The sequence below is a fragment of the Bufo bufo genome, chromosome 1 (assembly GCF_905171765.1).
Source record: "Bufo bufo chromosome 1, aBufBuf1.1, whole genome shotgun sequence".
NCBI classification, from domain to species: domain Eukaryota; kingdom Metazoa; phylum Chordata; class Amphibia; order Anura; family Bufonidae; genus Bufo; species Bufo bufo.
In genome coordinates this window covers 106,005,606-106,029,130 of record NC_053389.1, presented here as the reverse complement: position 1 = coordinate 106,029,130, position 23,525 = coordinate 106,005,606, and the positions used below count along the sequence as shown (strand labels likewise).

Genomic DNA, 23,525 nt, shown 5'->3' with positions numbered 1-23,525 from the left:
TGACAGGTTCCCTTTAAGGCTTTATTACACTGGACGATATTTGAGCCGATAATCACTAATGATCATCTTGAAGTAATACTGCCGTAGATTACCCGATGACGCTCGATGATGCAAACGCTCGTTCATCCGGCAAGTCAGATTTTTAGGCATACTTAAAAATCAGCGCTTGCCAGCGGCAGATCATGGTGTCTAATTACAATCTGCCACCTGCAAACCACTAGACAGTAAGGCCCCTTTCACACGAGCTATTTTTCCGCGCGGGTGCAATGCGTGATGTGAACGCATAGCACCCGCACTGAATCATCACCCATTAATTTCAATAGGTCTGTGTACATGAGCGTTTTTTTCACGCATCAGTTCTGCCTTGGGTGAAAATCGCAGCATGTTGTATATTCTGCGTTTTTCACGCAGCCCTGGCCCCATAGAAGTGAATGGAGCTTCAGTGGGGCTTTCACTGATGGTTGCTAAGAGATGTTGTTCGTAAACCTTCAGTTTTTTTTATCACACACGTGAAAAACACATCAAAACGCATTGCACCGTCACAGAAAAAACTGAACAACTGAACGCAATGGCAGACAAAACTGACTGAACTTGCTTGCAAAATGGTGCGAGTTTCACTGAACGCATCCTAAATGCATCCGGGGCCAATCCGTATCGTTCGTGTGAAAGATGCCTAAGGGAAGTTGCGATGCCATGTCGATCGCTCCTCCCCATGCTGTGGAAGAGATCGCTGCATGTAATAGCAGCAGTCTCCTCAACTTGCTAGCAAGCGATTGCCAAGAGGGAACGCTTCCCTTCTGACAATTGCATGCTGATTTGCCGGTCTAAGGCCTCATGCACACGACTGTTGTTCTGGTCCGCATCCGAGCCGCAGTTTTTGCGGCTCGGGTGCGGACCCATTCACTTCAATGGGGCCGCAAAAGATGCAGATAGCACTCAGTGTGCTGTCCGCTTCCGTTGCTCCGTTCCGTGGGCCCGCAAAAAAAATAAAAATAACATGTCCTATTCTTGTCCGTTTTGCAGACAAGAATAGGCATCCGCGGTTTGCGGACCGCAAAAAAACAGAACGGTCGTGTGCATGAGGCCTAATACAGGCTTTAGGGTCCTTTACTAGGCCAGATTTTTTGCCACTACAATATAGGGTGGGGGGAACAGCATTTTCATTACACAGCAACACACCCATCCAAGCCACTGTGCCTTTAAATGGGCTGAACTGTGGTACAAGACCCAGTCACACATACTGTATATGAACTTTATACACATTGATCAGGTTATATGGATTGTCCCATAAAAAAAAACATTCTACATTTTTCAAACCAGCACCAGGATCTGAATACTTTTGAAAGTGCATATAAATAAAAATCTTATATAGCCACTAAGTCATTCACTGAAAGATATCTGTATAGCGCCACCTGCTGCTTGCTCTTTTTCTAAATTCTTTGTCCTGCTCACTGAGATTCCAGCACATACGTGGTTCCATCCTTCAACTGCCACCAACTGCAGCAGAAAGGACACGCGTGAAATAAAGCTAGCAAAGCAATTGGAGCAGTGAATGTGGAGATCTCTGGATCCATGTGAGGTCCAGGGCTGGTTCTAGCTTTGGTAGAAAGATATTGTCATGTACTATACAATGTCTGATTTTCATTATATACATCAATCACGGGATAACCCATTTAAAGGGGTTCTCCGGGAATGAAGAAAATGTAAATACTTAAATATTATTTTATTATACGGTAAATATATTCTCAAATACCTATTTTTATTTATAATGGCTCATGTACAGGGCCGGTTTTAGACAAGGTGTGGCCCTGGGAAAAAATGAAATATTGGACCAGGAAGGCCAGATTAGAGTTTGCCAAACGACATCTAAAAAAGCCTTCACAGTTCTGGAACAACATCCTATGGACAGATGAGACCAAGATCAACTTGTACCAGAGTGATGTGAAGAGAAGAGTATGGAGAAGGAAAGGAACTGCTCATGATCCTAAGCATACCACCTCATCAGTAAAGCATGGTGGTGGTAGTGTCATGGCGTGGGCATGTATGGCTGCCAATGGAACTGGTTCTCTTGTATCTATTGATGATGTGACTGCTGACAAAAGCAGCAGGATGAATTCTGAAGTGTTTCAGGCAATATTATCTGCTCATATTCAGCCAAATGCTTCAGAACTCATTGGACGGCGCTTCACAATGCAGATGGACAATGACCCAAAGCATACTGCAAAAGCAACCAAAGAGTTTTTTAAGGGAAAGAAGTGGAATGTTATGCAATGGCCAAGTCAATCACCTGACCTGAATCCGATTGAGCATGCATTTCACTTGCTGAAGACAAAACTGAAGGGAAAATGCCCCAAGAACAAGCAGGAACTGAAGACAGTTGCAGTAGAGGCCTGGCAGAGCATCACCAGGGATGAAACCCGGCGTCTGGTGATGTCTATGCATTCCAGACTTCAGGCTGTAATTGACTGCAAAGGATTTGCAACCAAGTATTAAAAAGTGAAAGTTTGATTTATGATTATTATTCTGTCCCATTACTTTTGGTTCCTTAACACGTGGGAGACACATATGCAAACTGTTGTAATTCCTACACCGTTCACCTGATTTAGATGTAAATACCCTCAAATTAAAGCTGACAGTCTGCAGGTAAAGCACATCTTGTTCGTTTCATTTCAAATCCATTGTGGCGGTGTATAGAGCCAAAAATGTTAGAATTGTGTCGGTGTCCCAATATTTATGGACCTGACTGTAAATTTATTGCATTTTGACCACCTGCTTGAACCTCATATGGACAAATAGTGGCCTTTTGAATCTGCAATGTCCCAATCTCATCTCCATCTCATGACAACCCTCTTCTTACATTTATAACCTGTTGATCAGACAGGTTCTAAAAGAAAGAACAGTGGTGGTCCCATCTCTGGGCCCCCATTATTGCCCATGAAGGAGAGCTCCTCCGTTTTTGTTCTCAGCTGGAGGGCACAATAAGCAAAGTTAATACAAATTACTTACTAATGTATTGTGATTGTCCATATTGCCTTCTTTGCTGGCTTGATTCATTTTTTCATCACGTTATGAACTGCTCCGCAGAGCAGATACGAGGTGGCCGGGATGGGAGTCGCTGCGCATGCACTGCCCTAGGCACACTCCTACGGCCCCACCCACCAGAGAAGCCAACGCTTTTTACTATAGTTTGCAAGCACGACCACCGCTGCTTGACTGCAGGGTGGTCTCAACCTCTGGATAGGAGCAGTGTATAAAATGAAAAATTAATTAAACAAACAAAGGAAGCAATATGGACAATCACAATACATTAGTAAGTGCCTTGTATTAACTTTCTCTACATAATAAATGCCTTTTGCTGAAGCGAGACAACCCCTTTAACGAGCAAATGTTTCCGATGTCATCATACTCATGACTGATAACTTACTTTTTTCTCCTTTCATACTCTTGAAGCCTCTTCTTGTGCACGATAAACTTTGTAACATCCCCTCCTTTGGCTAGCACAGCTTCTTTCTCCAGCGTCTCTTGTCTTTTAGCCAGCACAGCCTGCGCTTTGTTCCTAGACTCAGCCACACGCAGGTTTTCCTGTAAAATGTAGAACACATGATTAATGCAGAAGAAGACAAGGCACAGCTAAAAAAAACAACTATTTGTAGTATTATAACATTGCATGCTCAGTTTAAAATCAGTATTAACTTATTAACTATAATTCAGTGAAGGCATGTAACTAAAAATTTTCTATAGCTACTGAGCTATTCAATAAAATGTATCTGTATAGCGCCACCTGCTGTTTGTTCTTTTCCTTATTTCTTGTCCTCTTCAGTGAGGGGGTCGCACACGCTCAGTTTAAATCTTCAACTGCCACCAGCCCTATATTCTGTTAGGAGTTCTCTATGTTACAGGGAAAGAACAGCAGCAAAAAGGGGCATTCCCCCTGAGCTGCCAGCTTCCAATAAATCTAGCAGTACAACTGGAGAAATTAATCAGAATTCAGAATGTATACTTGTTTTCTTCCATTACTGGACAATTCATTGTGTGCAATTAAACGGCAGTAAGACAGTGCTGTCCCATCTCGTCAGATACCAAACAGCAACCACAGATTCTTACTTGTATGCAGGATATGCATGGAATATACATACAAGAGTTGTGTGTGGTACTGCAGCTCAGCCCTATTCGCGTCAATGGAATTAATGGGGTATTCCCATCACAATTATCACTGTTAAATCTGTTAATGATTTTACAGTGATCATTTTTGTAAATACATTTTATTACCCAATTCCCACCCTTTTTGAGAAAGTAAGTCCCCTCTTACCTGATTGTTGTCTTTCGTCTCCCCTGGTTACGGCCACCTCTCACCTGTCGAATCCTGTGGCCGCGCTTGCGCAGAAGACTGAAGATTTTCTCCCGGCCGGGCAATGCCCTGAACACGCACGCCGCCCCGTATGCGCCATGGCTTCTTCCTGGCCAGTATAGTACAGAGCTGCGAACGCGCACGCCGGCTCTGTACTATACAGGCCAGGAATAAGTTACCATGGCGCATGCGCGGCGGCGTGTGCGTTGAAGACAGCACGCGGCCCGGCTGGGAGAAGACGTCAATCAAGCTGACTTAGCCCACCCAGCCGAATCCAGGATGTGAACGTCACGCTTGCCGCAGGTAAGTATGAAAACTGATGGATGGGAATACCCCTTTAAGCTGTAATCCCAGAAACAAGTCATGGACCGCTGCGGAGATTCTGGACAAAAACAGGCCCATTTTCATAATTGTGTACGACCCCTTTAAGTATTTGAAAAGTGCTTTACTGCTCATAGAGATGCTGTATAACGTCATTAAAGATCCGTCAAAGGCACTTTTGCTGCATGACCGTTGCCAGGCGGAAAATTGAATTAACCATCTGTAGTTTTTATTTAGTATTGCTGCTTTAGCCCCGGATGACTCACAGCAGGAACAAAGCAGTGATGAAACACATAGGGCATTGTAGGTGGTAGACGGATAGCCCAAATGGAGAAAGTCAGGCACCTCACTTCATCTTTCTGCAGCTTCAACTCTATTCGGTTTTTTTCTTTCTCATTTCAGGCTGTTAAAGAAAGTGGAAAACCTAACCCCCTATGCAGTATAGAGTAAAAGAGGCTTGTGATAGTATCTACTGAAGTACTGAGATCTGGCAAAGAGTCAAATGTGAAGACACGTATTGGGCTCTGTCATACGTCACACCCAAAATTCAGTTTATGTTTCATGTCTTAAGAGAAAGTTGTTTTTTTAAATAAAATTCTATAAAAGTTCCATATTGTTTGATATTTGATACACCCCCAATTGATAATCTTCAGTAAATTATACGTTTTGGTTTGGTTACATTTTCAGGGGGGGGGGGGGGGGGGGCGGTATAAGGGGGGGGGCGGTATAGACAAAAGTCTTTTTTTTTTTAATCAAGACAATTTGCCAAATTTAGTGAGGTGCATTGGAGAATTCCGGGACTGTACATAGCCTTTGCAAAATGCGATAAACTGCTTTATCTGATTAACATAGTAACACATGCATCTAGGTAAAGCCTCATTCACACATCAGTGTTCCACGGTCTGACATGGAGAACACGGACAGCACACGTCCCCAATGTGTGTATTCAGACATCAGTGTTTTAGCACGGTCAGTAGGTCCGTGTTTTTAGCACGGATGCATGCTCTATTTTGTCCGTGTTCACGGATCCATCAAGCCCATTCTAGCCTATGGGTCTGTGAAAACCACGAATGCCATCCGTGTTGCATCCGTGTTGCATCCGTGTTTCACGGCTCATTAGGAAGAGAATTTTTTTTTTTCAGCTGTGCAGTGTCAGTGAAACACGGATGGCACACGGATGGCAAAAAACAGACACTCGGACCCCAACACGGTTCCTTCACGGACAGCTTTACGGATGCATCGCTGACCACCTTCTCACGGATTTGAGCACTGACGTGTGAATGAGGCTTAAATCTATTATACTGCAAAATTTATTCATGAGGTGAAATGCAATTTCCCTCATTTTATGGCAAAGAAAATACTCTGGACTCCAAATCTGGCAATTAGAATAACTCCCTGAGTTAACAACCCCCCTCCAGAAATCTAGTATCTAGAACCTTTTATATTATTAAACTCTAGAAATGCAGTCCCCTCTTGAACTCTTTCACAACCTCCTCTGGAGGGGGCTCCATAGTCTCACTGCTCTTACAGTAAGTAACATCCTTGCAGCCACTATTATACCACGGATGTGATAATACACATTCATCCAGACTGGAGCCTACTAGCCTAGGTCATTATTCAGTAAGAGAAAAGACTATCATACCCGGTTTGAAGAGATGCTGTTCTTCAGAGAGAGTACAGCTTGCATCCTCTTCTCCATGTCTTCTCTGCTTTTCCGCTCTTTTTCAGCCTCAATCACATGAACCCTGGTGTTTCCAAAAACATTAATCAATCATGGACTCTCATGGATACAGCTACAGTGCATACAAGTCCCTTATACGATAAATGCTCCTAGTTATGGGTCTAAAAACACCTTCTGAACTATTGTAGGGCGGCGCCGCCATCTTTGTTAAAGGGGTTGGCCACTTTCTGGTTATTGTTGACCAATATGTTTCTGAGATGATAATATGACACTTACTAATGTAGCCTTTGTTGAAATTCTGCACCATTTTCTAGATTTTATAAGATATGCCCCCTTGTTTACAATGTCTTTTGTGCTGTCCACACAGAGGTCCTGTCCATAAGATGGAGGGTCATGTGACCAGGCAAATCACTGCCGTGTGATGTCTCCTCGATTCAGATACACCGCTCCTGCCATCTGCACTTATTCTGTTAGTTTAGTCCAGATTCAGTGTGTCTGAACAGAGAAGACATCACATGGAGGTGATTTGCCTGGTCACATGACTCTCCATCAGCAGCCATTTTATGGACAGGACCTCTGCATGGACATCACAAAAGACTTGGCAAACAAGGGGGCATACCTTATAAAATATAGAAAATACCACAGAATTTCAACAAAAACTATATTAGTAAGTGTCACATAATCATCTTACGAACACATTGGTCAACAGTAACCAGAAAGTGGCCAACCCCTTTAAGGTACTGGTGGGTGGAGTGAGGATCGGGACCCAGCTTTCCCTTATGGGGAAGCTGGGGGACCCGATCCTTGCACTGGAGACTTTCTCCCTCCTCTCTTACATGAGAGGAGGGAGAAAGTTTACTGCCAGCAGCTCTGCTGCCAGCATTTTCGGTGATCGCCGTTATACACTGTATCACGGCGATCACGTGATCAAAGTCCGCTTGTCACGGTCTCTGATCACTTCCCCCAGCTACCTCTGGTAGCTGCGGGCAGGGAGCACCTGTGCTTTTTTATAGGCCCCTTAGTGACCGCTGTAAAAACACCTATGGGTGGTCACTAAGGGGCTTAAGGGATCGTCCAGGAATTTGATATTGATGGCCTATCCTCAGGGTAGACCATCAACATCAGATTGGCGGCACACCCTGTACCCTCACCGATCAGCTGTTACAGAGAAGATCCAATGCCAAAACTACACAGCTCCATCCATTGTGCAGTGCATGAGCTGGTACCTGCAACTCTACTCCCATTCACTTTAATAGGAGCAGCACTGCAATTACTAGCTCAGTCCACTACACAACATATGAAGGTGTGTAGTTCCAGATTCAATGCTACAAGGTAATAGATCGGTGGGGGTAGAGGTATCAGACCCTCCATAGATCTGATGTTGATGGTATATCGTAAGGATGGACCATCAATATGAAAATCCAGGACAACTACTACAAGACATACAACTGTAATATATTGGGATAATTATTCTGGAAGATCCTACATCAGGGATCTGCAACCTCCAGCTGTTCTGAAACTACAACTCCCCGAATTCTACTTTCACTTCTATGGGAGTTACAATAACAGCCAAGTACAGTTGTGCTCAAAATAATAGCAGTGTGTTTAAAAAAGTGAATAAAGCTCAAAATCCTTCTAATTGCTTTTAATTCCATACACAGAAATGCATTGGGAACACTACACATTCTATTCCAAATCAAAACATGAAGAAAAATATATCAAATTTGTGTTGTTCCTCTAAAAAAAATTTAAGAAAAGTGAATATCTGACTGTTCAAAAAAAATAGCAGTGTTTGTATTCTTCTTTACAAACTCAAACATTCACTATATAAAGTGAAAAATGTTTGAAGATTTTGCTTTCCTTTGAATCACTTAACTAATATTTAGTTGTATAACCACTGTTTCTGAGAACTGCTGTACATCTGTGTTGCTCGGAGTCAACCAACTTCTGGCCCCTGTGAACAGGTATTCCAGCCCAGGATGATTGGACTACATTCCACAGTTCTTCTCTTTTTCTTGGTTTTGCCTCAGAAACTGCATTTTTGATGTCACCCCACAAGTTTTCTATTGGATTGAGATTCGGGGATTGGCCTGGCCACTCCATAACGTCAATCTTGTTGGTCTGGAACCAAGATGTTACAGGTTTACTGGTGTGTTTGGGGTCGTTGTCTTGTTGGAACACCCATTTCAAGGGCATTTCCTCTTCAGCACAAGGCAGCATGACCTCTTCAAGTATTCTGATGTATTCAAACTGATCCATGATCCCTGGTATGCGATAAATAGGCCCAACACCGTAGTATGAGAAACATCCCCATATCATGATGCTTGCACCACCATGCTTCACTGTCTTCACAGTGTACTGTGGCTTGAATTCAGTGTTTGGGGGTCGTCTGACAAACTGTCTCCGTCCACTAGACCCAAAAAGGAAAATCTTACTTTCATCAGTCCACAAAATGTCTCTTTAGACCAGTCAATGTGCTCTTTGGTAAATTGTAACCTCTTCAGCACGTCTTTTTTTCAACAGTGGGACTTTGCGGGGGCTTATTGCAGATAGCTTGGCTTCACATAGGCCTCTTCTAATTGTAACAGTACTCACAGGTAACTTTAGACCTTCTTTGATCTTGCTGGGGCTGATTGTTGGCTGAGTCCTTGCCATTTTGGCTATTCTTCTATCCATTTGAATGGTAGTTTTTCGCTTTCTTCCACGTCTTTCAGGTTTTGGTTGCCATTTTAAAGCATTTGCGATCATTTTTGCTGAGCAGCCTATCATTTTCTGCACTTCATTAAATGTTTTCCCCTCTTCAATCAACTTTTTAATCAAGGCACACCGTTCTTCTGAACAATGTCTGGAACAACCCATTTTCCTCCGAATTTCAGAGAGAAATGCACTGTAATAATCATGTACAACATTTGCTGCCTTCCTTCCTTAAATAAGAGCAATAATTGCCACCTGTTTTTCAAAGAATGAATGACCTCACTCATTGAACTCCACACTGCTATTAATTCCACACTGCTTTCAATTAGTGATTCAATTACACAGAATCAGCAGCATGCAAGTCATGACTGTTGGGTCTGTTGGATTTCTATTATTCTACTACACCTGCTAGTAACTTATTTGCCATGTAGAAATATAATTTCAACCAAAAACAGTGATTGATCAGGTTAGTGATGTCTGACTGCCATTATTTTGAACACAACACTAAGTGTGCATGCTGGGAGCTGGAGTGCCGAAGGTTGCTGATCCCTGTCCAACATGATATCATATTAGCAACCATGGGAATTTCCATAATAACCAGTCCTGTCTTACAGACCACAGAGAAAAATGTTGCTCTGATAAATGTTCTGACCACTGGTACAAATCTCAGAAGCAATCAGTTTGGCATAAGAGATAAAATACTTTGTTGCCCTGAGGAGAGAGTAATCTATCTCTATATTACAAGTAGTTACAGGAACCCCCACCGTGCCATAGTTTCCTTCAGAAACTGAACAGCTTTTTCATGATTCTTCTGAGCCTCCTCCACAGCTTTACGATATTGCTGTTCCCGTTCCTTTAACTGCTTAATCTCTTGCCTGAAATCCGAAAAATAAACGTAGTCATTAATTTGTTCCCGTGGGACAGGCTGTAAAGAATGGACATGTTTTAGTCAAATATTTTATATCTTATACAAACACAATATTTTGACTATATCATCATTTTAAGCATATTTTCCAACTCCAAGCTGTATAAACATGAATGTTTATTTGATTGAAGCATATGAGGTGATATGTATTTGTGTAATGAAGGAGGATGACCCTATGTCAAGGTGTGCATAATTGTTAGGCAGCTTGTTTTCCTCTGGCAAAATGGGCCAAAAAAGAGATTTAACTGAATCTGAAACGTTAAAAATTGTTAACAGTCCTTGAGGGATGCAGCGCTCTTGAAATTGCTAAGATATTGGGGAGTGATCACAGGACCATCAAACGTTTTATTGCAAATAGTCAACTCGGTCGCGAGAAATGGGTTGAGAAAAATAAATAAAAGATAAAGATACAAATACTGGCAAAGATTTCAGAAGAATCAAATGTGAAGCGACTAGGAGACCATCATCCTCCAGTGCTGTCACACTGCAGAACTGCAACCTCCCTGGAGTGTCCAGAAGTACAAGGTGTTCAGTGCTCAGAGACATGGCCAAGGTAAGAAAACCTGAAACCCGACCAGCACTGAACAAGACTCAAGCTGAAAAGTCGAGACTGGGCCAAGAAATATATAAGGACAGATTAGGTTTTATGGACTGATGAGATGAGAGTGACTCTTGACGGACCAGATGGATAGTCCCATGTCTGGATCAGTAACGGGCACAGAGCTCCACTTCGACTCAGACGCCTGCAAGGTGGAGGTGGGCTACTGCTAAGGGCTGACATTATTAAAGATGAGCTAGTTGGACTTTTTTGTGTTGAAGATGGACTCAAAATCAACTCCCAAACCTACTGCCAGTTTTTAGAAGACACTATTTTCAAGCAGTGGCACAGGAAAAAGTCTGCATCTTTCAAGAAAACCATGATTTTTATGCAGGACATCGAAGTACTCTACTGCATGGCTAGCAAGTAAAGGCCTTAAAAATGAAAGAATAATGACATAGCCTCTGTCCTGACCTAAGTCCTATTGAGAACTTGTGGGACCTTCTTAAATGGGAGATTTACTGTGAAAGAGAACAGTCCACCTCTGGACAGTGTTTCGGACAATGTGGTTGTTGCTGCACAAAAAGTAGATTAAAGGGGTTCTGCAGTTTGTTTAAACTGATGATCTATCATCAGCATCTGATCGGCGGGGGGTCCGACACCCGGGACCCCCACCGATCAGCTGTTTGAGAAGGCAGCGGCGCTCCAGGAGCGCAGAGGCCTTCTCACTGTTTACCGCAGACCCAGTGACGTCACGAGTAGTATCAACTGGCCTGGGCGCCTCTAAGCTCCATTCAAGTGAACAGAGATTAGCGGCGCCCAGGCCAGTGATTCTAGTTGTGATGTCACTGGTGCCTTAGGGAAACAGTGAGAAGGCCAGGAGTGCGCTGCTGATCAGCAGGGGTCCCGGGTGTCGGACCCCCGCCGATCAGACGCTGATGATCTATCCAGAGGATAGATCATCAGTTTAAACAAACTGCAGAACCCTTTTAAGCAACTGACAGACCCCATGGATGGTGGCTTATGACTGTTACTGAAAAGAAGAGCGCTATATTGCTTACTAATTTTTTTCTTTATGTTTATTTGTAAATTTGTGTATTATTCTCACTTGAACAGATGAAAAGAAACAAGTGAGATGGGAAGATTTCCTTTTTCATTTAATTACATAATAATTCTGCACACCAATAGTTGCCCAATAATTATGCACACACAGATATATTCTCCTCACTTTTACTTTCTTCGATATTTAGGTTTATGGTTTGTTAACCTTTTGGACTGACCGATAGCACTGTACTTGTTCAATAATTAAATGAATCCTCGCACACATTGTATTCATACACTGTTCAGTCAAAACTAAAAATTCAGATTAGGCTTAGGGTTTGTTTGCATTTCATTTTTACATTGGGTCCAGAATACATGGCAGGAATAATCTCAATGGACAATCTGAAAATATCCATGGGCTTCCATGTGCCATGTGTAAGCCAAAGGAGTAAGGCTAGGTTCACATCTGCGGCGTGAATTCTAGGCCGACACAGCCTGCCAGATCCGGTGTTCCGGAATTTTCTGCTACCCAAAATTTTTTGCTACCCACGTCACTTCCGGTAGTGACGTGGGAGGTGTGTCTCTCACCTCGGCTTCTCATTGGCTCTGCCGGGGGTTTGTCGGCGCAGGCGCGGAGGATTCATCCATAGCGTGAACGCGCCGAGGGTAGCAGAAAATTCCGGACCACTGCGCATGCGCGAAAAACACGGCCGAAGGTAGCAGAAAATTCCGGCCTACTTCGCATGCGCGAAGCCGGAGTTTTCTGCTACCTTCAGCTCCTACTGCGCCTGCGCCGAGCCGTCTTTTATAGCGAGCCGAAGGTAGCAGAACATTCCGGCCCACTGCGCATGCGCGAAAAAGGACGGTTTGGCGCAGGCGCAGTAGCGCCTAGTCAGTTAACAATAAAGTTTAACAAAATGCAAATATCTAGACCTCTTCAGCACCTCTGTGACGTTTACTTGACAGTATTATGTCTATATTGTTGAAGATAGTTTTAAGGAAATGAAATAAAGATTTAAAATGTTATATTAGTCAGCACTTCAAGCTAGACGTAATGTGGTCTGAGTGACCAATTAATAAAAATGCTGTGAACGCGCCGAAGGTAGCATAAAATTCCGGCGCACTGCGCATGCGCAAAGCCGGAATTTTCTGCTACCTTCGGTCGTCTTCTTCGCACATGCGCAGTGGGCCGGAATTTTCTGCTACCTTCGGCCGTCTTTTTCGCGCATGCACAGTGGGCCAGAATTTTATGCTACCTTCGGTCGTCTTCTTCGCGCATGCGCAGTGGGCCGGAATGTTCTGCTACCTTCGGCTCGCTACAAAAGACGGCTCGGTGAAGGCGCAGTAGGAGCCGAAGGTAGCGTCTGCGCCGACAAACCCCCGGCAGAGCCAATGAGAAGCCGAGGTGAGAGACACACCTCCCACGTCACTACCGGAAGTGACGTGGATTGCAAAAAATTCCGGGTACCAGAAAATTCCGGAACACCGGTACTACAGAAATCGGGTAGCCTTCCGGTAAAAAATGCAGAGAATCAGCTGGACGTACACGTTGCAGATGTAAAACTAGCCTAACCTTTTGGCATATACTGGTCCAGTATACGTTGGCATATATTTTTTCTCTAAGGCCTCTTTCAGACGGGCGTTGCGGGAAAAGGTGCGGGTGCATTACGGGAACACCCGCAATTTTTCCGCGCGAGTGCAAAAGATTGTAATGCGTTTTGCACTCACGTGAGAAAAATCGAGCATGTTTGGTACTCAAACCCGAACTTCTTCACAGAAGTTCGGGCTTGGGATCGGTGTTCTGTAGATTGTATTATTTTCCCTTATAACATGGTTATAAGGGAAAATAATAGCATTCTGAATACAGAATGCATAGTACAATATGGCTGGAGGGGTTAAAAAAAATAAATAAAAATGTAACTCACCTTAGTCCACTTGATCGCGCAGCCCGGCATCTCCTTCTGATCTCTCTGCAGCAACAGGACCTGTGGTGACGTCATTCCGGTCATCACATGGTAAAAGATCATGTGATGACCGGAGTGACGTCACCACAGGTCCTATTGCTGCACAGAGATCAGATGAAGACAGAAGGAGATACCGGGCAGCGCGAGCAAGTGGATTAAGGTGAGTTACATTTTTTATTTTTTTATTTTTTAACCCCTCCAGCGCTATTGTACTATGCATTCTGTATTCAAAATGCTAATATTTTCCCTTATAACCATGTTATAAGGGAAAATAATAATGATCGGGTCTCCATCAGGATGGTCTCCTAGCAACCGTGCGTGAAAATCGCACCGCATCCGCACTTGCTTGCGGATGCTTGCGATTTTCATGCAACCCCATTCACTTCTATGGGGCCTGCGTTGCCTGAAAAATGCAGAATATAGAACATGCTGCGATTTTCACGCAACGCACAAGTGATGCGTGAAAATCACCGCTCATGTGAACAGCCCCATAGAAATGAATGGGTCGTATTCAGTGCGGGTGCAATGCGTTCACCTCCCGCATCGCATCCGCGCGGAATACTCGCCCGTGTGAAAGGGGCCTAAGTGTAGGAAAGCCTTGCCTGCTACACTTTTTCTTTATACAGTGGAACACGGTAAAATGTGTATATTGTGTGGTATACATTCTTCTACCATGTGACTCAATGGGTTATGTCTGAGGTATAGATCGTGGAATACTCCAGAAGTATATTTCCAATGGAACACAAAAATTTTATGGGAACACTTCCCACTTCCATGTTCCTGGTATTAACAAATTAGAAGTGAAGTTATGATATTTTAGTTTCTGCAATAAATAACAGCTTGGCTCACAGATAACCTGATGCATGGTTAAGCTCTGTGGTATGGGAGTGCCGGAAAGAAGTATTAAACCCCAGCACTTCTAAGGTCTAGTTCAATAAACTTAGCTAAACTTTGACTAAAGACTGGTGGGGAGGGATTCATTATTCCCCTATGCCTGTTTTTGGCATAGAAAACTCACTAGTCCATGGGATTTCTGAATTTACTAGTCGCAATTGGCATTTTACGACACCCTCACCAATTTTACGTAAATTGTCTGTCCAGATCACGGAGGTTGACATACATGCTCAGTTTCATCCTTCAACTGCCACCAGCTGCAGCAGAAAGGAATTGCCCCATGAGAAAGTGCACGCCCCCTGAGTTGCCAGCATGAAATAAATCTAGCAAAGCAATTGCAGCAATGAATTAGCAGATCTCTGGAGCCATGTGAGGTACAGGGCTGATTCTATGTTTTTAGAAAGACGCTGTCATGCACTATATAAATTTCTCTGATTTCCATTTTTTTAGATTACTCATGGGATGACCCATGTAATGTTCTATATAATGTATTGAGAAACTGTAAAAAATAAATATATATATATAGGATAAAAAAATGCATTGATCACTGGGTTTCAGTTTTACGGTGTGTTAACTTTATTCTATAGGGCAGTATGACCCTTTTTAAATAAATAAAAAGTCCAGGGTGTAAAAGGAGCAGCAAGATGGAAACCCAGGGGGCTTCCACTAGGCTGCCAACAGTTTGGCGCTTTTTGTGGGGTTGGAGAGATTGGGGACAATGGGAACTCCCTTCCTCTAAGAGGTCATGCACATCAACGTGGTTTGGTTACGCATCCGAGCCGCATTTTTTGCATACGTTGCTTCGTTCCGTGGCCCCGCAAAAAAAATAAAATAAATAGAACATGTCCTATTCTTGTCCGTTTTGCAGACAAGAATAGGCATTTCTATCATGGGCCGCCCGTTACTTTCCGCAAATAGTAGTATTGAGCAGCAGCCTAGTGGCGGTGGTCACCCAGACAGTGGTGGTGGTTACTAGGAGGGAGACAGAGACCCTCTGTCTTGATTGATGCCCAGCATGACACAGCTAATGCTGACTTCACATAAGCAGGGCATCAATCAAAGCTAGCAGAGTAGGCCAACAGCCAGGGCACCGTGTCTAGTCTCAGCTCAGATGACTATCGAGCGGCACACAGTGACTTTATAACTTCTTTTTCTCCCTCCAAGTGAAACCACTGACGTCAACATGGCCATGTCTACAAAGGGAGTTACAAGCAGCAGCATGGCAGCAGTTTGACTCTGCGGATAGGTTCCCTTTAAACCTACCCGAAGATAAATACAGTATAACTACTTAATACATACTGAACTTTATACTATGATTGAAATGAAGATATTCAAATATGAAACGAATACCCGCTAAACATAGCAGAAAAATTCACTAGCAACAGCAATTCATGTCCTGGTGAAGGTTTTCACCGTTTTCTATTGCAGTTTTACTTACTCTTTTTCGGTCTGTTTTTTACGCTCTGCCAGAGTAAGTGACATTTTCTCCCTCACAGCTCGCTGCTCCACCAAGTCTTTGCGCTCTCTCTCTAACTCTTCTTCATCTTGTTCAAGCCTCTCACGAAGACTGGTAAATTTTCCTTGTTCCACTTCAATGTGCCAGAGATCATACCTATCCAATGAGAACACTTATTTAGGAAGAGGGATTTAATTTGCTAAATATCATTAAAATATCATTAAAATGAATTAACATCTCCCTTCAGGCAAGCTGCAGACTATTGAATTATGCTTTCTGAGAATTTTATTCAAAGGGTATTTCAGGAGAGAATTTTTCTTAAGCCAGAACTTGTAAAAAATAAAAAAAAAGAAGTTTCCTCACCTCCACCAATCCTACACATCTTCTGCATTTCCTGCCCTGGTTCAAAAAGCTGGAAATGTTAGGAAAGCCAGTCACTGTTTAAGGTGGGTCACCGCTAAGTCCAGTGATTAGCTGAATGGGTCTTTCTTAACGTTTCCGGCTTGATCAGATGATCAGCCGGAGATCACAGCAGCATCGGCAGGGCAGCGGTGGAGGTGAGTAAAGCTTCTTTGTTATACAGTTAACAAACATCTTTGTTACATAGTTAACAAAACCTCTTGACCAGCTTGTAGATCCTGATGACGTATCCTCCTGTGTAGTGGACAGGCGGCTTATTGCAGCTAAGCTTCCATTCAGTTGAAAGGGAGCTGGGCTTCACTATGCCGGGATGACCACTACACAGATGGAGTCTTCTGCTTCATTCCACTTTTGCGTTTCTGACACCAGCGACTGCTGCAGACAGCTGATCATCAGGGGTGCAAGGTATTGGACCCCTACCGATCTAATACTGATGACCCATCCCAAAGATAGGTCATCAATATCTAAAATCTAGACAAGCCCTTTAAGGCTTTGTTCACTGCTGGGTTGGAAGCTCTATTAGGTGTCTCCACTGCAGATACCATGACTGCAGCAATATTTCTTCCAAAAGGGACACCCAGCGGTGGGGTTCATTGGGCGCCATTGGTGTCTGTCCTGTAACAGATTTGGCACTGCCATCAAAGGAAAGGAAATGCGAGTACAAATGTTAACAGGATGCTAAAGAACATTTGTCGACTCATACGGCAACAACCATCACAGAAGTTATCCGTTTTGTTCTGGTGATCGACAGGGTTCATATTGGTTGGACCTTCACTGATCAAACATTGGTGACATATCCACAAAGAAACAACTCTTTAATGGAGCCATAACAGCTATTATGGGTTTGTCCTGAACTGATCCTGAATTCTGATGGATGCCATTACCCAATGATCCCATGAATGAGATACAGATTAGTGAAATGAGCTGATAATAGAATTCCCTGATATAATGGTTAAAGTGTAAATTCAGCTCTGATGAGATTTACTGTACGGCATTTAAGATCCTGGCAGATGCTCTTAAAATACTTCTTAATAGTAGACTGAAAACTGACACTTATTTAACCCCTTTAGAACTGCCACCATACATGCAGTCTTTACAAAATGGTGCCCACTCACAAGCAGAGTCGGCGCCACAGCCGAGTTTCTGCTGCTTTAAACAGCAGGCACCCAGAACTCATGTCTGGGATCTGCGATAATGGACATTTAACCGCTCAGATTTTGGCATCTTTTACTTTCACACCTGCGTTCGGGTGTCCGCTCGTGAGCTCCGTTTGAAGGAGCTCACAAGCGGCCCCGAACGCAGCCGTCCGGCCCTAATGCATTCTGAGTGGACGCGGATCCGCTGAGAATGCATCAGTCTGCCAGCGTTCAGCCTCCGCTCAGCGAGCGGACACCTGAACGCTGCTTGCAGCGTTCAGGTGTCCGCCTGGCCGTGCGGAGGCGAGCGGATCCGTCCAGACTTACAATGTAAGTCAATGGGGACGGATCCGCTTTAAGATGACACCATATGGCTCAATCTTCAAGCGGATCCGTCCCCATTGACTTTCAATGTAAAGTCTGGACGGATCCGTCTGAAGCTACTTTCACACTTAGAAATTTTTCTAAGTTATAATGCAGATGGATCCGTTCTGAACGGATGCAAACGTCTGCATTATAGGAGCGGATCCGTCTGATGAAACATCAGACGGACCAGCTCCGAACGCTAGTGTGAAAGTAGCCTTAGGCGGATTTCCTCGAGAGCACTGCGTTACCACACCTCTCTGACGCTGCGATCAGGGAAGCTGTCCTTTCTCTCTGGTAGCCTTGAGCATAAGGAAGGATCCGAGGCTACCACAGCAATACATGCCTATGCAGCCCTGCCTGTGACATGGTTCCATCAGAACGTACTGAATCTAACATATACTGCAATGTTAGTCATTGTAGTCTATGGGAGAAGTGATCTGCTAATGCATGTTCAAGTCTCCTAGGGGGACTTTAGCAAAGTATAAAAATAAAAATAAAAAGTTTTAAAAAATGTAAAAAAATTCAAATCACTCCTCTTTCCTCATAATAAAAATAAGAACAAACAATAAAAAATAAAGTTCATTTGTACCACCGCGTCCCAAAGTACCATACTATAATATATTATAGTATGGGGCTATAATATATAATGTATTATATGTATAACTAGCTGAAGGACCCGGCTTCAGTAAATAGGATAGGTCATCAGTAAAAAGCTCCCGGAAAACCTATTTAATAAAAAGTGATCAAAAAAACATTTATACTCCACAATAGTATCAATAAAAACAGTAAAAACTACAGACCGCCCCCCCCCCCCCCCTTCCCCTTCCCCCCCAAAAAAAGACAAACTATACAAGGGAACAGGTCAGTTTTACCGCTTTGGGAATGCTGTTAAAACAAAACCCATAAAACTGTGGTGGAATTGCCTTTTTTTCCAATTCCACCCCATCTTTTCCAGCTTCCCTCTACACTGTATGCAGTAGTAAATGGCGCCATTAGAAAGTAAAACTTGTCCTACGAAAAAACAAGTTCTCGTTTGTCTATGTGAATAGAAAAATAAAGGGAAGGACGGGAGTAAAAAACAGAAACGCAAAAATGGAAATTCGCTTGGTCCTGACGAGGTTAAAGCCTAGTTTCAGCCTTGCTTAAATCTATCACACGCTTTTTAAAGGGGTTGACGATTCTGGCATAATCTCCTACCCAATCTGACAGTGGGCACAGGGATGCAACTACACGCTGGGTGGCAGAGCTGCGGAAGGCAACCGTCTTGATATCCAGTGAGTATTGTGCCCCTATCCTATTGGCCGCTTTCACACGAGCGTATTGAAATCCGTCAGTATTCTGGCTCAGGGTCCTGATGATATACCATCAGGATTTACATGCGTATTTCTTCCTTCCTTCATTATGTATGCACTGCCCAGACTGTAATGTGCGTATTTGGAAACAAATCCGCACAAGACTCGGACATGCTGCGGATTTCAAATACTGACGGAAATGAATCGCCCATGTGAATAGCTCCATTCATTAACATTAGCAGTGGATTCCATTACATTAAATCCGGACTATAGACGCATTGTGAATACGCTGGTCTGAAAGCGGCCATTGGTTAGAATAGAACCCATGCATGATAATAGCTGGGTGTTAGTGGCCTCATCAACCTTCTGCAACAAAATCTGCAGTGTGTGAGGGCACCCTCTAAGTTCGGTCAGCTGCTCCTCAGCGACAAACTACAAGTGGTGACCGTTGTTACTAAAGCCTCGTTCACATTTCCGTTTTTCACTTTTTGCAGACAGCACACGTAGCCATTGATTTTAAAGTGTTTGTTCACACATCAGTATTTTTTATACTGATAATTTTATTTTTTACAGTGGAAAAATCACAGAGGCGTGCACTACTTTGGTCCGTGATGCAGACCAAACACGCCCATTGAAGTCTATGGGATTGTGAAAATCAAAGACACAATAAGGATGGCATCCCTGTTTGGATCGTGTTAGGTCCACTGACAGGAGATGCTCTGGAAATTTATTTTCAGCTGTGCAGTCCGTGGAATACGGATGACACGCGGAGAGCAATAAACAGACACACGGAGCAAACACAGATCCTTTTTGGTCATCTTCACTAATGAAACACGGACACGGAAATGTGAATAAGGCCTAAGGAGCAACTAACTGGTCGAAAAATCCAGCCAAAATGATTTCCTGATCAATCACAGATGTATATGATCACTGATTTCCACTCTAAGCACGTAGTCATCTTTTGTCAGATAATAAGGGCTCATGCACACGACCGTTGTCTGCCGGGGGCCGTACTGCGGACCCATTCACTTGTATGGGTCCGCAATCCAGAAGGAAGGAGTGCTTCCGTGGGTTTTCCGTCTGTGCCTCTGCGCCGCAAAAATGTAGTGCATGCGCTCCTTTTTTGCAGTGCATACTGTCGGATGTGAATCGCGGAGCTCATTCAAGTGAATGGGTCCTGTATCTGCATACGGTGGTCCTACGGTCAGGGCCCGTGCATTGCGGACCGCAATTTGCGGGCCCGGCCGGCACACATTCATGTGCGTAAGCCCTTAGACTGTGACTAACGTCTGTGGGGGAGATTTATCAAAACTGGTGTACAGGAAAACTGGTTTATTAGCCCATAGCAACCAATCAGATTCCACCTTTTGTTTTCCCAGAGAGCGCTGTAAAATGAAAGGTGGAATCTGATTGGTTGCTATGGGCTAATAAACCAGTTTTCCTGTACACCAGTTTTGATAAATGTCCCCCTCCATGTTCCCCAGTCCAACATTGACCCCAGCAGAGTGGAATTTATCGTATAACATACATTACCATAACTATACATGTCCACAACAATGTGACAGGGGTATACGCACATAAGGGTCCATTCACACGTCCGCAAATGGGTCCGCATCCGTTCCCGCAATATCGGGAACGGGTGCAGACCCATTCATTCTCAATGGGGCAGGAATGGATGCGGAAGTTCGGGGCCGCGGCTCCGCAAAAAAATAGAACGTGTCCTATTCTTGTCCACAATGGCGGACAAGAATAGGCAGTTCTATGGGGGGTGCCGGCCGGGTGTATTGCGGATCCGTAATTTGCAGATCCGCAATACACTACGGACATGTGAATGGACCCTAAGGGCAGGAGTGCAGAAAACAGCAAAATATACATTTTCTGAAGGTTTGTTATTTTGTTTTTTACTGAAGAAAATTGCCCATTTTTCTGCCATACGGCAATATATTTAACTGCTCCACCCCAGTAGGTTCAGCTCACTCGTTATCCGTCAGGATGCTGGCAATCTTTGTCTTCACGTCTTCCTCATTGAACAGCTCGGTGCTCAGTCGTTTATGCAGAGCTCTCAGACGGAAAACAGCCGCCCTGTCAACGCAAAGAGAAAACATCAAATTCTGTAAAGATGTTTAAACAATGGAAAATGTTCTGATCATGTATAGTCTATAGAGATTGGGTTCCTCATAGCTCAAACAATAGCTACAGATTTGAAAGGACTCTATTCATGAAGTAGTTATTCCTGGATACAATCACTAATCGTATATTGCATAATATCATCAGCATTAAAGGAATTTAATATTGACGGCCCTTCCTCAGGATAGGTCATCAATATCAGAACCCCCCCTCGAACACTCCCGATCAGCTGTTTGAAGGGGCCACTGCGCTCATTGGAAAGGCCATCAATATCAAATTGCCAGAGAACCCCTTTAACATTTTTAACACTTTGTGCTACAGTAGCTCCTGTGTGTGATCGGACCAGATGGGCAGCCTTCTCAGCCCATGTTTATCAATGATTCCTGAGCGCTCAGATGAATCGGGAATTCTTGTTTCTTTTCCCATTATGGCATTCAATGTGCAGGAAAAATATTTTTATATTTTAAAGGGGTTGTCCAAGTTATATTAATTGATGACCGGGGGGGTTACACTTTGTTCTACGTGAACCCAGTGTTTGTCAGTGGTTCTTGCCCACCAGTCTCTCAAAATAGAGAGGTTGATAGCTATTAGTGTGAGCGAACTTGTGTTTTAAGTTCGGCGTCTAAAGTTCGGGTTATCGAAGAATCGCGTTATGGATTCCGCTACCACGGACCATAACGGAATTTAGAATCCATATGTTATAGTCCGTGGTAGCGGAATCCATAACGCGATTCTTCGATAACCCGAACTCGAACATTAGACGCCAAACTTAAAACACAAGTTCGCTCAACACTAATAAGCTGTCTGGCCTTCTGAAACAAGCTGGTGGGTAGGGGCAAGGGAAGAGTACCAAAAATATACAGCACTTTAGGCAAGGTAAACATTTGGAAGGTAGCAATTCTGCCCACCCAGGAGATGTCATGTTTTGCAAATGTGGATAAGTCTTGATCAATTGTTTTCAGGAGTGTTTCGTATTTATGGGAATAGAGCACTGACCGGGTCTTGGTAAGGCGAGTGCTTAGATATTGTATCTCAGTGTCCTGCCAGTCTAGATGAAAGGTGGATTTCATTAAATGAAAGGTCTCTTGAGGGAGATTCAGGGGTAGTATTTGAGATTTGGATAGAGGTTAACAATAGTATAAGGCTTACTGTGTGCACTCCGTGGCCGTATTGCGGCCCGCATTTGCGGATCTGCAATACACGGGCACCACTCCGTGTACTGTACATTCCGCATCACGGAATCCCAAATCCAGAGATGCAGAAGGGTGCAGAACGGAAGCACGGAACGCAACCGGAAGCACTACGGAGTGATTCTGTGGGGTTTTGTCCCGTACTTCCGTTCCACAAAAAGATAGAAAATGTCCTATCTTTTTGCGGAACGGCCGGATCGCGGACCCATTAAAGTGAATGGGTCCGCGATCCGCTGCAGCTGCCCCACGGTGGGTGTTCATGCATTGAGGCCCAAGTGTTATTGTTCAGGGAACACACTAGGATCACATAACGACCTCGGACATCAGTTATCTGTGAGATCTGTGTAAAAGCAACAGTGTTTCTAATTGCAATCAAAACATTCCTTGTCTTCTTTTCTGAATGTGATTGGAGAATGGTCGGGAAAGAATGGTGCTTCAATCTATGCGCTTCTTTTTTAATGATCTGTGCACATGTAACATCCCGGAGTATGTTACTAAACTCTTTCTCCCCACTACAACATGTTAGTGTCACGGCCTATGGTGTGTTTTGTGACACTTTCCTTCACTTGCGGTTGCCCTTGGCAACGTGTGGTGTTGTGTGCATGTGATGGCAGTGTCTCGGCCTTGTGGCTGTTTCCCAGGACATGGTCGTCTCGCATGCCGTTGCCGGCGGTAACAGGTGGAGTGTGATGTTTGTGTGTACACTTCCCCTTTAAATGCCTTTTTCCCTTGCCTGGTGTTGGAAGGGTTAATTCCCTTCCTAGTGAGTGAACACTGTGTGTGTCTGTGTGTGGGTGTGGCTACTTGGGCTATTTAGCTTCTGCTGGATGCCAGTAGCTGAGGGGTACTCCAGCCATGGTGTTTGCTGGAGTCATCCTCCTGGTCTCATATACCATCTGCCCAGTGTGGGCCACCCTTGTGGTAATAAAGTAATGTTTAGACATAGATGTGCTTATCTTATTATATGTCTAGTGGTGTCTCTATGTTTATTGGAGCTTATGGTTTCTGGGTTCCTGTGTGCTTTGTGTGTGTGCTGTGTCCTTTTGTGTTTGGTGTGGACATTAGCACTTCTGCATGGGTTCCAGTCCGTGTGTCTGTGGCAGGTAGGTGTTGTACTAGTTTCACTACCTGC

At 43.8% G+C, this 23,525-nt stretch overlaps 1 protein-coding gene across 1 annotated transcript in view; it reads right to left on the bottom strand.

Moving 5' to 3' along the window:
- Window positions 1-23,525, bottom strand: part of CFAP74 (cilia and flagella associated protein 74) — a 219,403-nt gene that overhangs the window by 165,604 nt on the left and 30,274 nt on the right. The window contains exons 6-10 of the mRNA XM_040427569.1: window positions 21,054-21,158; window positions 15,845-16,018; window positions 9,809-9,919; window positions 6,312-6,414; window positions 3,425-3,582 (exon numbers count right to left, since the gene is read on the bottom strand). Coding sequence (XP_040283503.1) covers window positions 3,425-3,582; window positions 6,312-6,414; window positions 9,809-9,919; window positions 15,845-16,018; window positions 21,054-21,158 — 651 coding nt within the window. The remainder of the gene's footprint in view (window positions 1-3,424; window positions 3,583-6,311; window positions 6,415-9,808; window positions 9,920-15,844; window positions 16,019-21,053; window positions 21,159-23,525) is intronic.